Genomic DNA, 12393 nt, shown 5'->3' with positions numbered 1-12393 from the left:
TTACCAAGGAGTGTATTTGTTTTTACCAAGGAGTGTATTTCACTGAGAGATGAACCAGAATAACAGTTTGCTGTAGAGTGTAGCTTTGGATTCATTCCAAATTGGCTCAAATCCTGGCTCCACTGCACACAACCTACATGGCCTTGGGCAAGGTATTTAAACTCTCTGAGCCTTAGTTGCCACATCTATCAAATATAAATAATAAAAGTACCTACTTTGTAGGTTGGTGGTGAAGATTAAGGGAGTCAACACGGATAAAATGCTTACAATAGGGCCCAACACATGATAACTCAATTAGTTATTGTTATGATGATACCAGTGGATGAAGGGGAAGTATTTCAGAGGAAGAATGAAAAATACTTGTCTTCAATTGACTGGAAGTTTAGAGAAAACACTTATGAAAACTACATTAAGCCTGCTCTCTATGTCACAATATAATGAGGAAGACAGAAATACATATCCAAATAAATCTGATATAAAGTAGGATATCATATTCGCTACAACAGATAATGAATAATGGGTTCTTGGAGTGTGGGGACTATAGTGGTCGTTGGTTTGTTGTCTCCTTAAGATCTGTTTTCCCTTGCTTTCTAAAAAAATCTCTACAGTTTTATTTGAGAAATAGTGCCTTCCTCATTTTAATGGTGTGGTTTTGATGCTATAGACTGCACTTTTAATTTCAGAAGCAGATTAATAGATCTAAGCCTATTGGCATCAATTCTGCTTGCTATATGGTCTGAATGTTTGTGTTCCTCTCTCTCTCACTTCATATGTTGAAATCTTGGTAGGTGAAGTCTTTGGTAGATGATTAGGTCATGGGGTAAAGGGCTCATGAATGGATTTAGTGCTTTTATATGAAAGATCCCACTGAGCTCCCCAGCCCCTTCTGCCAAGAGAGGACACAAGAAGAAGTCTAAAGAAGAGGGCCCTAACCTGACGGCGCTGGAATGCTGATCTCAGACTTCCAGGCTCCAGAACAGTGAGAAATACATTTCTGTTGATGATAAGCTACTCAATCTGTAGTGTCTTGCTATAGCAGCTGGAACAGACGAAGACACTGCCCTATGATAATTGATGTAGGAATGAGCAAATGAGATGAAAAATATTTGCTGAAGACAAAGAATCTTCCTCGTTATTCCTCAGGGGCTTCTGGCAGAGAGTTTTCTCTATCTGTGGCCAGTGTGGTGTAAGTCCAGCCATTTGTTTTGTACTATGACGAGTGCATGAGGGCTGAAGTCAGAGAATCACAGAGAAAAATAGCAGGATGACACGGTGAGATGACAAAACTAGCTGAAGCGAGCCTGTAACTTACAGTACGTGACCTTACACATGTAAGCCAACTTGAGTCAATTTTTCTGTTGCTTAAAACCCAAGGAATCCTGAGTATTGTATCAGTGAGAGAGTAATTCAGATGGGCAAGGCAACAGGGACAGGGAGGGAGGAGATGTCTTGGGGCCTGATTTTAAAGAAAGGCCAACCTCCTAGAGGCAGATATTGCAATAAAGTACATTGTTTTTCTTTTTAAAAAGATTTTATTTTTTCATTTTTAGACAGAGGGGAAGAGAAGGAGAAAGAGAGGGAGAGAAATATCAGTGTGTCGTTGCCTCTTTTGTGCCCCATACCGAGGACCTGGCCTATAACCCAGGCAGTCCCGTGACTGGGAATCAAACTGGTGACCCTTTGGTTCGAAGCCCATGCTCAATCCACTAAGCTACACCAGTCAGGGGGGAATAAAGTACATTCTTAACTGAAAGAACACATTAAGCATAAGCCTGAGACAAGAGAGTATAAAGCATTTTCTGTAAGTGGCCAGTGGATCCTATATGGCTGGACTATTGAATATGTTTATGGTACATGGGAAGGTAAGCTGAAAAAAACAGCAAATGGGCAAACAATGAAGCCTTTGAATGTCAGCCACAGGTTTTGGGGCTTTATGCTGTGTGCAAATGTCAACTGTCAAAGATAAAAGACAGACGAACCTTGTGTGTTAGGAAGAGAACTTCAGCAGCAGAGTGATGGATGGATTGGATCAGTCTAGGACAAAAGCCAAATGGTCATGAATCGGTGCAGATTGAGAAGGAAAATAAGGAATGGATATGAGAGATGTAAGTAACGTCCACAAGGTTGGATTTGGGTTGATGGGGAAAGGCAGGTCAATAACACAGCTGCAAGGTATGGAGTCTGCGTGTCTGGAAGGCCTCTGTGCTTGACAAGGCTGAAGGAGCTGGTGTAGGAGTGGAGAGACAGAGTTCACTTGTGGACACTTGGAACTTAACACATTGATAGAGCATATACATGGAGATGTCCAGGAAGAGTTGGAGATCAGAGTCTGGAGCTACGGTAGGAAATCACAACTGGGAAGCACAGTTTTGTGAGTTATACTGACAAAGAAGATAGTTGAAGACACAAAAGGGAATGAGATCCTTGAGAAAGTTGTGGAAGAAGACAAGGGATGATGACCCAGAATGGATCTGGAGATTCCCTATGTTTAGGGTGGAGTGAAGGAGCTTAAGCCACTGAAGGGTCCTGGCTGGATAGCTGTGGCTGTTCGGTGTAACGAGCATCAAGCAGAGACCCAGCTTCAGGAGGAGGTGGGTAACGGGATGGCTGTTATGGAGATGCTGGGCAGAGTCAAGACTGAGAAGTTACTGTGTTTGCAGAGACAAGGTGAGGGATGACTTCTCTTTCAAAACATTTTCGGATGAAGGAAAGAAAAAAGTAACAGACAGCTAAGTAGCTTTAGGGAGAAGTAGGGACAAGGTTTTTTTATGATAAGGAAATGTGTTTTTGTATACAATCCAAAGGCCAATTTTATTGTGTAATATTTTCGATGTGTTGCTTTGTTACTGGACTCATTTTCTCCACATCTGGAACTTCTATTTATATTATGTGGTCAAATGCATGAAATGACTCCCTTCTGGCTTTTCATCTGCCTATAACCAGCCTGACCAATTTTTGGATGATTATCAGTTAGATCTGAAGTTGTATTTTTCATTTTATGCATAAATTTCTCCCTGTGCGAGGTGTTCCTTGGTGAGTTGTTTTGTTTGGTTTTATTATGTGCACAAAGGTAGTGAAGTATTAGAAATGAATGTCCAGAAACACTCCTGGAGAGAGACCTTTCATTTGTGCCTCAGGGGAATACTCACCCATGTTTTGGAAACTCTGGAGATTAAATTTATACACAAAACACATAAAACTCTTCTGCTGTCATTGACTAGCAATGCTGATGAAGTAATATTATTGGGAAACACTACCTTTATTCTGTAAAAATGTGAACAACACTGCAAACGAATACAACTAAACCAGAAGTTTATATATACAAGGGGGGACCCAAAAATACCCTGGAAATATCTTCTGGAGGACGGGCCCCTTGTAGTACAGGTGTCCCTGGCTAGGTGAGCGTTCTGGGAACCCATCTGTGTCATGAACCAGTTGGAATTGTTGTGAGAGGCTGAGTTTGGCTCCAGTGAATATTTTCTTGAAGGCTCTTTCAACGTGTTTGCCCATTTCATGGTGGGTGATTTACGAGAGCACCTGCTCACACCTCGCTGAGTGTTCAGCAGTTTTGGACCCAAAATGCCAAGACTCATGTGCCCCACCCTCTCTATTCACCCAATCTTGCCCCGAGCAACTTTTTTTTATTTGTTTGTTTTCCTGGATGAAAAAAGTCCTCGAAGGGAAACATTTTGCCAGTGTGGAAGAGGTGAAATAAAAGGGCAGAAGCACTAAAAGGCATCAAAATTGACGAGTTCAAAACTGTTGTGAGCAGTGGGAAAAGAAGTCTTGATAGGTGTATTGCATCAAATGGAGGGTACTTTGAAGGTGACTGAAATTTAAACATATAAGAATAAATACACAATTTTTATAAATAATTTCTGTTTTTGTGGGGGTTCCCCCCTCATATATCCTTCTGTGAGGGATGAGTAACTTGTAACAATTTGCTTGGAAACAAGAGTGATTTTCTCTTTTCATTATTAGGTTCTTGAAAAACTTGATAAGCTTTTAAGAGGGGAGATGGTATTAATTTGTTGGAAAATGGTTACAATCTGCAAAAGGCACAGCCATGAAGTTCAACACACACATTTCTTATATAGCACATGCAAATCTTAGAAATATTCTTTTCCTTTTCCTTCATTACTCAAAATCAAAAACAAAACTCCCATCCACACTGGATAATAAATTAAGGACTTGTTCACTGTTTGTAATATGTTGCTGTTGTATAGCTATATTTATTCCAACAAGTATCACTCTGTAGATAATTGTGATGGATGCTGAGCATGTGATGGGGGGGTGGGGAGGGAAGAAGAAGGAAAGTAGAGAAGAAAGGGAAATGATGAAAATTACATGAAATTCATCAATGTATTGAGAAGTGAGTATGCATAGAGACTGTGTTAGGCGCTGAGAACACAAAAAATAAATTTGACTTAATTCCTGCTTTTGAGGGAAAAATCACTCATATAACTATATGACTATATTATCACCTATCATATCATATAAGTGCTTTGTGTATATAGAAAAAGGAAAATAATTTCCTAGCTCTGTGAATAACAAAATAGCCCATATTAATTCACCTAAGATAAAGTATGAATTCAGTATAGCTCTGGATAGATTTATTAAATGTATGTCTATTCTTTAAATGTCAACCTAAAAATGATCAATGTAAAGTACATGATACTTAGCTAGCACACATATTTTTAACCCCATGGTATCTTTCACAATAACTCTATTTAATTAGACATAATCATGATAAGTCTATAGTGTACAAAATATATTTCATTAAATAAACATTGTCAGCATATATTTCACCACTTTTATTATAACTTAACAACCATCCTTCTAAATCCAATTACCTGCTCAGGTAAGATTTAACCTCTGCCTATTTCCTCTGAATGATCCTCAATTGAAGAAGGCAGCTGAATAAAAAAACAAAACATACCACTTGGGAAGGGCATGGAGCTGGGTATTGAAGGATGAATTCTAGTTTTTTCAGGAGAATAAAGGACAAGAAAATAATCCGTGGGAGAAAAGAAGTTTCCCAAATGCACAAGTACTTAGGTGTATAGAAGCAATTGCTTTTCTTCAGAGGAAAAGACCAGTGTTCAGGGGTTGGGTAGAAGGTCAAAATCCAGTTGGGTTGGGATTCCTGGGGAGAGAGGAGGGGGATCTAAGTATCTGCCTTTCATTGTTCCTTGGACATTTGTCCCAGAGTGATTCTCAGTGACTCTTGGCCTTCCACCCACCTAGGAAAATGAAAGCAGTTACTACAGGAGGCTGAGGAAGCCAGTGGCGCCAATTTACTCAGCCTCCTCATTCCCTGAAGGAAGCCAGTCCTCAGCAAGAAACTCAGTGGGGGAGGAGTGTGTCCTGGGTGCATCCCTACCTCCCTGCTAGTCAATCTCCGTTCCACCTCTTACTTTCTAAATTCATCTCGCCCCAGCCCCACCCCTGAGAATAATGATAGCATCTTCTCCATTCAGTCACTGAGAACCTTACAGTAAGAGTATCCAAGGGAAGTACATAAAATCTACTTCTTAATTTAAACAGCAAAGAGTGTCTGGATTAGTATTGTGTTATTAGCTAGTGGTGAGAAAACTATACATTAATTGTTTGAAAACAGATAAAACAACTTTTTTTGTAAGAGTTTTAGGAAGGCAAAGGAAGAGTTACTTAAATTAAGAATAAATCTTACTTTGAGCGTGGGCTGGGAACCAAAGTGTCCCAGGTTCGATTCCCAGCTAGGGTACATTCCTGGGTTGCAGGCCATAACCCCCAGCAACCGCACATTGATGTCTCTCTCTCTCTCTCTCTCTCCCTTCCCTCCCTAAAAATAAATAAATAAAATCTTTAAAAAAAAAAGAATAAATCTTACTGTCCTTACTCTCTTCTTTTTTTTTCTTTTAGTACAATTTTCTGCCTTTTACCCCCATCCCAGCCTACCCTCCAGTCCTCCCCACCTCCCTCCTGTTTCCATCCTTGTTACTGTCCCTGAGTCCTTTATACTTGTTCCTGTGAGCCCTTCCCCTTACTCTCTTCTTTACTAAGGACTGCTCACAGTGCTTACTGCCCTGCCCGGATGCTCAGAGTGCAGGAGGGGTGCAGGGAAGCATTCAGAATGGTGCCTCAGTGGGTGTTGGCTACTTTCGTTATTTTCTAACATCCTTTTCTGGTGCTGTGTGGATTTCCAGTTAATCACTTGAATTCCCTGCATGTTTTCCACATTAAAACTTGTTCTATTTATCCTCATATGAGATATAACAAGAGACTAAATGGGAGAGCTTGGGAGGGCACATAAGTGTACATATTTATTGTGACTGAGATTTTTCCTTTGCAGGTGAAGGTAATGAAGTTCTGTCTCCCACATAGGATGAGGAGTTGTTTCATATTTATTCGACTGTAAGACCTTATGAATAAAACCAAACACTGATATGCCCATCCAAGGCAAGCCTGTTTTTGTGGTGACAAAACTTTCTTTATCTTGAACCTACAAATACATTTTGATTGGTTATTTTTTATTGTTATGGTTATTCTATAATTGTCCCCAATTTTTCCCCTTCTCCCTCTTCCACCCAGCCCATGCCCTGTTCCCACAGTCCATCCCCACACTGTTGTGCATGTCCGTGGGTCATTCATACGTGTTCTTGACCAGTCCCTTCCCCTCCTTTCCACCATTATCCCCCTATTCCCTCCCCTCTGGCCACTACTGTCAGTCATTCCATGTTTCCATATCTCTGGAGGTTTAAGTTAAAAATATAAATTACACAGAGAGTAAAATAAATGTGAGTGTGTAAGGAAGGGGGATAATGACAGAGAAAGGGCACGCTCATAATCTTTTAGTGCATGGTAGCCATGAGTACACACCTTGCCCACATCTGGTCACAGGTTCTGGTAAGTTACAGCATAAATAAATACTGAAGACAAAGTAAGTGAGGTAAACATGAAAAAGGAGAGAATGTCATGCAAATCTGTAATTAACAAATGGCAGTATTTGAAAATATAACAGGCACTAGAAGACGGAGTTGATCATGATTTATACCTTTTGTTTGTAAAAGTAACACTTTCTTATTTTGACAAAATGTTATAGAAATATTTGTCAAAAGCACAAGTTTCCATCCACCTGCCTCTCTGCTTCAACCATTTCCCAGAGGCACCACTGAGACACTGACAAAGTGAAAACGTCAGTGGTATTTTATTAGACCAGGTACCACTTTGATTTACCTCTTAACTCACATTTTTTTAACCATGGAAAAACATGGAAAAGTAGAGAGAATAGCAAAATGAACCCTTATGTACTCATTATCCAACTTCCACAATTATTAACCTTTTGCTTATTTTCATATTTGCTTCTTAAGACGTGAAGTCCAAAATACTGGTGGCAATGGAACCAACTCACACAGAGCGTAACTTAGGCAGAGTGCTTTGGTGATGTGAACAATGTATGTTCTGTGTGCATAAAACCCAGAGGAGTAGCTGGAGAATACAGGGCACTCTCTGTAAGTCCACTTTGCTCTGAGTGGAGCTACTGTGAAGACCACTCACTGTGCTCTTATTGCCTTTGTTGTCATCATTGTACCTTAGTCCTTAGTTCAGTACCTAGCACATCACAGGTGCTCAAAGACTGCTGTTGGTGAATGAGCCTCATTTGCAGTTTAGGTCAGGGCAGCCCGATGGAGACGATGCATTGTAGTGTAACTGACCTGTGCAAAGACTTCCTATTGTGTCTGGGGTGCTTACTATGTGCTCTGCACCTGTGCTTACCAGATGCTAGGTCCTAGTCTAAGTGCTTTACAGGTAGTAACTCAATTAATTGCTGCAAAAACCCTACAAAAAAGGTACTATCTATTAGCATTGTGAGTGTATTTTATAAGTATGCAACCAGTAAGTTACTCAAGACCACATAGATAATAAGGGGTAGATCTGGGGGTCAAGCCCAGCCAGCGGCTCCAGAGTCTGCGAACCTAGTACTGCTCTTTGTTGTTTTGCCCTCAAACATGTCTGAACACCGTTTACAGGGCACTGAACACACGTGGGTACTTTGGTAAGAGGGGGGTGTACCTACACTGACAGACCAACTCATAAAATCACTCATTTGCAGTAGCGCCTAATAATGGAACAGACTTTTTTTTTTTAACAGACACTGTCATTTTTCATGAACACAAGGCACTTCTGAGTGCTGTGTGGGAGGGAATGCCCGAGACTCATTTCATTGAGACCCTGCCAACTTCTGGTCTTGTGGCCATCAAAGGCACATCATTTCCTTCCAAGACTTCTAAAGGGGGCTATTACCATGGCCTGCAGGTTCTGGTTTGCATTCAGAGGAGACACTATCTTCTAAAGTGAGACGTGGAAAAGGAAGTGTCATGCATTGTAACTAAGGCTGAGAGAGAAGAATTGTTTGGAGATAGAGATGGAGAAAAATTGCCTTCTCCCAATCAGGCTCCATCTCCCTCCCCCTTATCCAAGTTTGCCAGAGCCCATCCTGTTTTCTGTGCTAAGTTTACTAGCAGGAAGCAAGGAGTTTCTTTAAGGCTACTCCTGCCCCAGACAAATAAATAAGTCCTGGGCTAAATATCAGTGCATGTACCCAGTGGGACACCCTGCCACCATGAAAAAGAACGAGATGGAGCCCCGAGGGTTGATGTAGAATGATCTATCTCCAGGTTATATTTTAAAGTGAAGAAAGCCAGCTCTCAAACAGTATTCATGCCAAGGCCACTCTTTGTGGACTGAAGAGAGTGATATAGCTACACTTACACGTGCCTAGAATTTGCTAGGTCAAAAAGGAAAGGTAGAAATGCTTGCCTCTGCCAAAGGTAGGGCTTTTCATTCTAAACATTTTCATATGAAAAAAAAACTTTAATCATATACATTCATTATATTTCAGAGTTAAACTATTTCAATAGTTAACCTGTCAAAGTAGGAGAATAAATACAGTAAAATATTTTTTTAAATAGCAGAACAAAGGCAACAGTTTACATTAATTGTGTATTTCAGAAAGGGTTTGGACTAGATGTAGAAATAATACTAATTCTTCCTTTTCATCTCCCTAAAGGATGGTCCTTTAAGTTGTCATCCAAAGCCCTCTTGAGCTAGGAGACAGGGATCCAGAATGCCCCTAAGTTAGGGGACATCTAATAACATTCCTCACATGTGGGGAGAAATGGAGAGGAAAGAAGGAGCAAATGTGGTCAGAAAAGAATGCGAGTTCTCCTCCTAACAATACCATACAGAGTCTACACGTGCAGACAGAGTTGTGAGGTTTGGTACAGGGCGTTCTGGGTGCCCAGGGGCTGGGAGTTTTTGCTTCACTGCTGCTCTAGTGAAGCCGGCCGCTGGGCGTCTGTCCTCCAGCCCTACGGGTATCTTGGCTGGACGCTGTGCTCTGAAAAGGGGCCTAGTCTAAGGCCCAAGAAGAGTAACGCTAGGGGCTCCTTGTGGGGTAACACGATGGACAAAAGCCCTTTCTCAAGGAGAGCCTCACTGGCGGGACCGGGGACCCTCTGACCCCTCGCGGGCACGCCAGAGTCCTGGGCACCTCCAGATCTCTGGAGGCCCGAGGTAGGTTTTTTGAGCAAGCCGGGTTGGGGGAGGGGGCTCAAAATTAATTGCTTTTGGCGGCTAGACAGGTAACTTAAAAACACTTGAAGCCGCCAAATAAAAGAGAAAATAGCGGGAACTTGGGGAACTGGGCAAGTGTGTATTGTGACTAAGGGCATTTAGATTCAGGTTTTTAAACTACACCAGTACTATTGGAGTTTGAGATCCTGGTTCCCTTCCGCACAGCATCCGCTTTTCCCTAGTTGCTTCAACCTGCTGCCAATCCTCAACCTGTCCCCCAGCCACTTGAGGCTCGCACTGCGCCTAAGACTGTACCAAACTTTGGTTCGCATTCTGAGGGCGCAGTGTCCCTCGTTGAACTCCCAGTATTGCTCCCCAATATTTCGGTGGTCCAGCAACCGACGCTTCGAAACTGTTAATGGCTACATTTTAATTTTTGCCAGAAACAGGGTTGCTGTGCCCGAGACGTTTTCCTCTCCCTCGGGTGACCCGGGGCCAGGAGCGGTTCTGGGCCCAGTGGAGGAGATAAGGTGATGTAACGGGTGTTGGAAGCCCGGGATCCAGCCCGGTACCCCGCTAAGAGGCCGGGCGGTCAACAGGGTGGGGGGAGCCCCGCCTCTCAGCCGGTACCGGGTCCTGCCCCGCCCCTCGTCCTGACCCGCATCGCCCCGCCCCCAGACTCTAGAGTTTCGGCCCTGGCTCTCACCCAGCACTGAGTCCCGGGACCCCGGGAGAGCAGGCAGTGTATGGTTTTGTTTCCTCTGCCCGCGCGGGGCATCACTCGCGCGCTACAACAAGTTCAGGGCTACCCTGCAGCCGGGATATCCCTCCCTACTCGCCTCCTCATACCCCGTTGCAGCCGCGGCAGGAGCGGAGACACCTTCGCCCTACGCGCCCCGGAGTCCTGCGGTGCGGTGCGCGTTCCACCTCCACGCCTTCTTTGCGGGGCGGGCCCCGGGAGAAAGAACCGCGGTCACTGCACCCCGCGCGAGGTGCAGGATGGAGAGCAAGGCGTTGCTGGCCATCGCTGTGTGGCTCTGCGTGGAGACCCGGGCTGCTTCTGTGGGTAAGGAGCCGGCTCCCTAGAAAGAAGGCGGAGAGGTCGGGTGCGGGCGGAGAGCTGGGGACTCGGAGAGAACCTGGAGGCCGGATCTACCTCGGAATCCGAGAGCTGGAGAGTTGAAAGTGACCTGACACTGTGTGTTCTTTCATTTGCCAGTGAGGAAACAGGCTCAGTGAGTGGCCCAAGATTACCTCGAAAGTTAATGGTCCCCTGAGCCCGGTTCCTTTACATGACTCTGGCCACGGACAGGAGCCTCTGTTGGAGAGTGTCCTGCGGACCCGACCCACCCTCCAGGCTCTCGGGAGGCGGGTGTGGAAAGGCGCCCCAGGCTGCCTGGCAGGAGGTGCTCCAGCGGGCGGGAACCGGCGCTGAAACGTCGTCCCGCAGCTCGCACCACCCTCGCCCCGGCGCAGAGAAGGAAGCCTTGCGAGGAACCCCAGTCAGTTTGCTGGGATCGCACCGTGCACTTAGGTCTGCCTCTGTGGGAGGCGAGCGAAGACCTGGGGCTGCTTCCCTTTTGGCTCGAACTCACACACACACCCACTGTATGAGGTGGAGTCCAGGGGGAGGAAAACATTTTTTCCCTTCTTGGCGCAGGACGCCACTTTCCTCGCAGAGAGAAGGAGAAATTGGGGCTTGGACCCGGGACTTTGACAGCTTCCCAAAGTGTCTGCAAGTAACAGTCACCTAGTAAAGACCATCTTTCAATGCGCTTTGGTCTGTGCGGTAAACGCAAGGTCAGAAAACTTACTCCAGCGGACTTAGTACCTACATTTAGCCCCACTCTGACTCTGCTTGTCACCAAATATTTATCTCCTTCAAGATTAGGAGCACATATGCTCTTGATGAAATAAATTCAATTCTCTTCTCTTCTCTTCTCTTCTCTTCTCTTCTCTTCTCTTCTCTTCTCTTCTCTTCTCTTCTCTCTCTTCTCCCTCTCCCCCTCTCCCCCTCTCTTTTCCTTTCCTTTTCTTTTCTTCTCTTTTCATTTTTCTCCTCCCTCCACCCTCAGCCCCTATCTGTTTTCTGCAGCCACAGTTTGCTGATTTCCAGATTTGCACTCTTTGGAGGTTGAGAAAGGGGAGAGGGTGGAGAAAATGGGAAAAAAAGGTCAAATAATTCAGGAAATTCCTTATATCACAAGAAAAGAATCAGGTCTTTAAAAATGACCCATGTATAAAGTAACTCGATCATTTGTCTCTAGTCATTGAATTTTCTTAATTATTTGGTTCACCAGGGACACTCATTTGTCCCTGACAAACCCTCTCTCTTTCCCCTTTATGGGGAGAGAATGAAGGTCTGGAACATGTGCTTCTGCACCCCCACAAAGAAGTGAGTTGCGTTTAAGCCTGGGGTGTTTCCTCGTGGAGCAGTAGTGAACTAATCGCGTTGTCCTGAATGTAATGATGAGGTTGCCCTTTTGGAGTGTGTGACTTGCTTAATTGGATTGGACTATAATTGGTGCCATCAAATTTTAGAGACAGAGGCACTGTTGTTTTTCCTTCCTGTCTTTGGACGGGCAACAGTGCACAAATTAATTAATTTTGGCTATGGGATTTGAACATAGAGGGGCTTTTCTAGTGAGCAGTAGCATATGTACTTCTTATAATTATTTCTTTAGAATTTCTGAAGAGTAGAACCCAAACTTGCCAGTGAAAATGAATGAAACTTAATGGAGCAAACAAGAAAAAGAATGAGTGTTGGCTACACATACAAGTTGAAAGTTACTATTATTGATAGCCTTGTTGCATGTTTTTTTGTTGTTGTTAAAG

At 43.7% G+C, this 12393-nt stretch overlaps 1 protein-coding gene across 1 annotated transcript in view; it reads left to right on the top strand.

The window, feature by feature from the left end:
* The first annotated feature begins 10283 nt into the window (after nt 1–10283).
* The window catches only part of KDR (kinase insert domain receptor), a 44226-nt gene continuing 42116 nt past the window's right edge, over nt 10284–12393 (top strand). Inside the window, exon 1 of the mRNA XM_045834375.1 lies at nt 10284–10624. Coding sequence (XP_045690331.1) covers nt 10558–10624 — 67 coding nt within the window. The 5' untranslated portion in view covers nt 10284–10557. The remainder of the gene's footprint in view (nt 10625–12393) is intronic.

This window comes from Phyllostomus hastatus, unplaced genomic scaffold (assembly GCF_019186645.2).
Source record: "Phyllostomus hastatus isolate PE091 unplaced genomic scaffold, TTU_PhHast_1.1 phas_contig_196, whole genome shotgun sequence".
Lineage (NCBI taxonomy): Eukaryota > Metazoa > Chordata > Mammalia > Chiroptera > Phyllostomidae > Phyllostomus > Phyllostomus hastatus.
The sequence above is the reverse complement of the archived record's forward strand: the minus strand, read 5'-3'. Positions and strand labels throughout refer to the sequence as shown.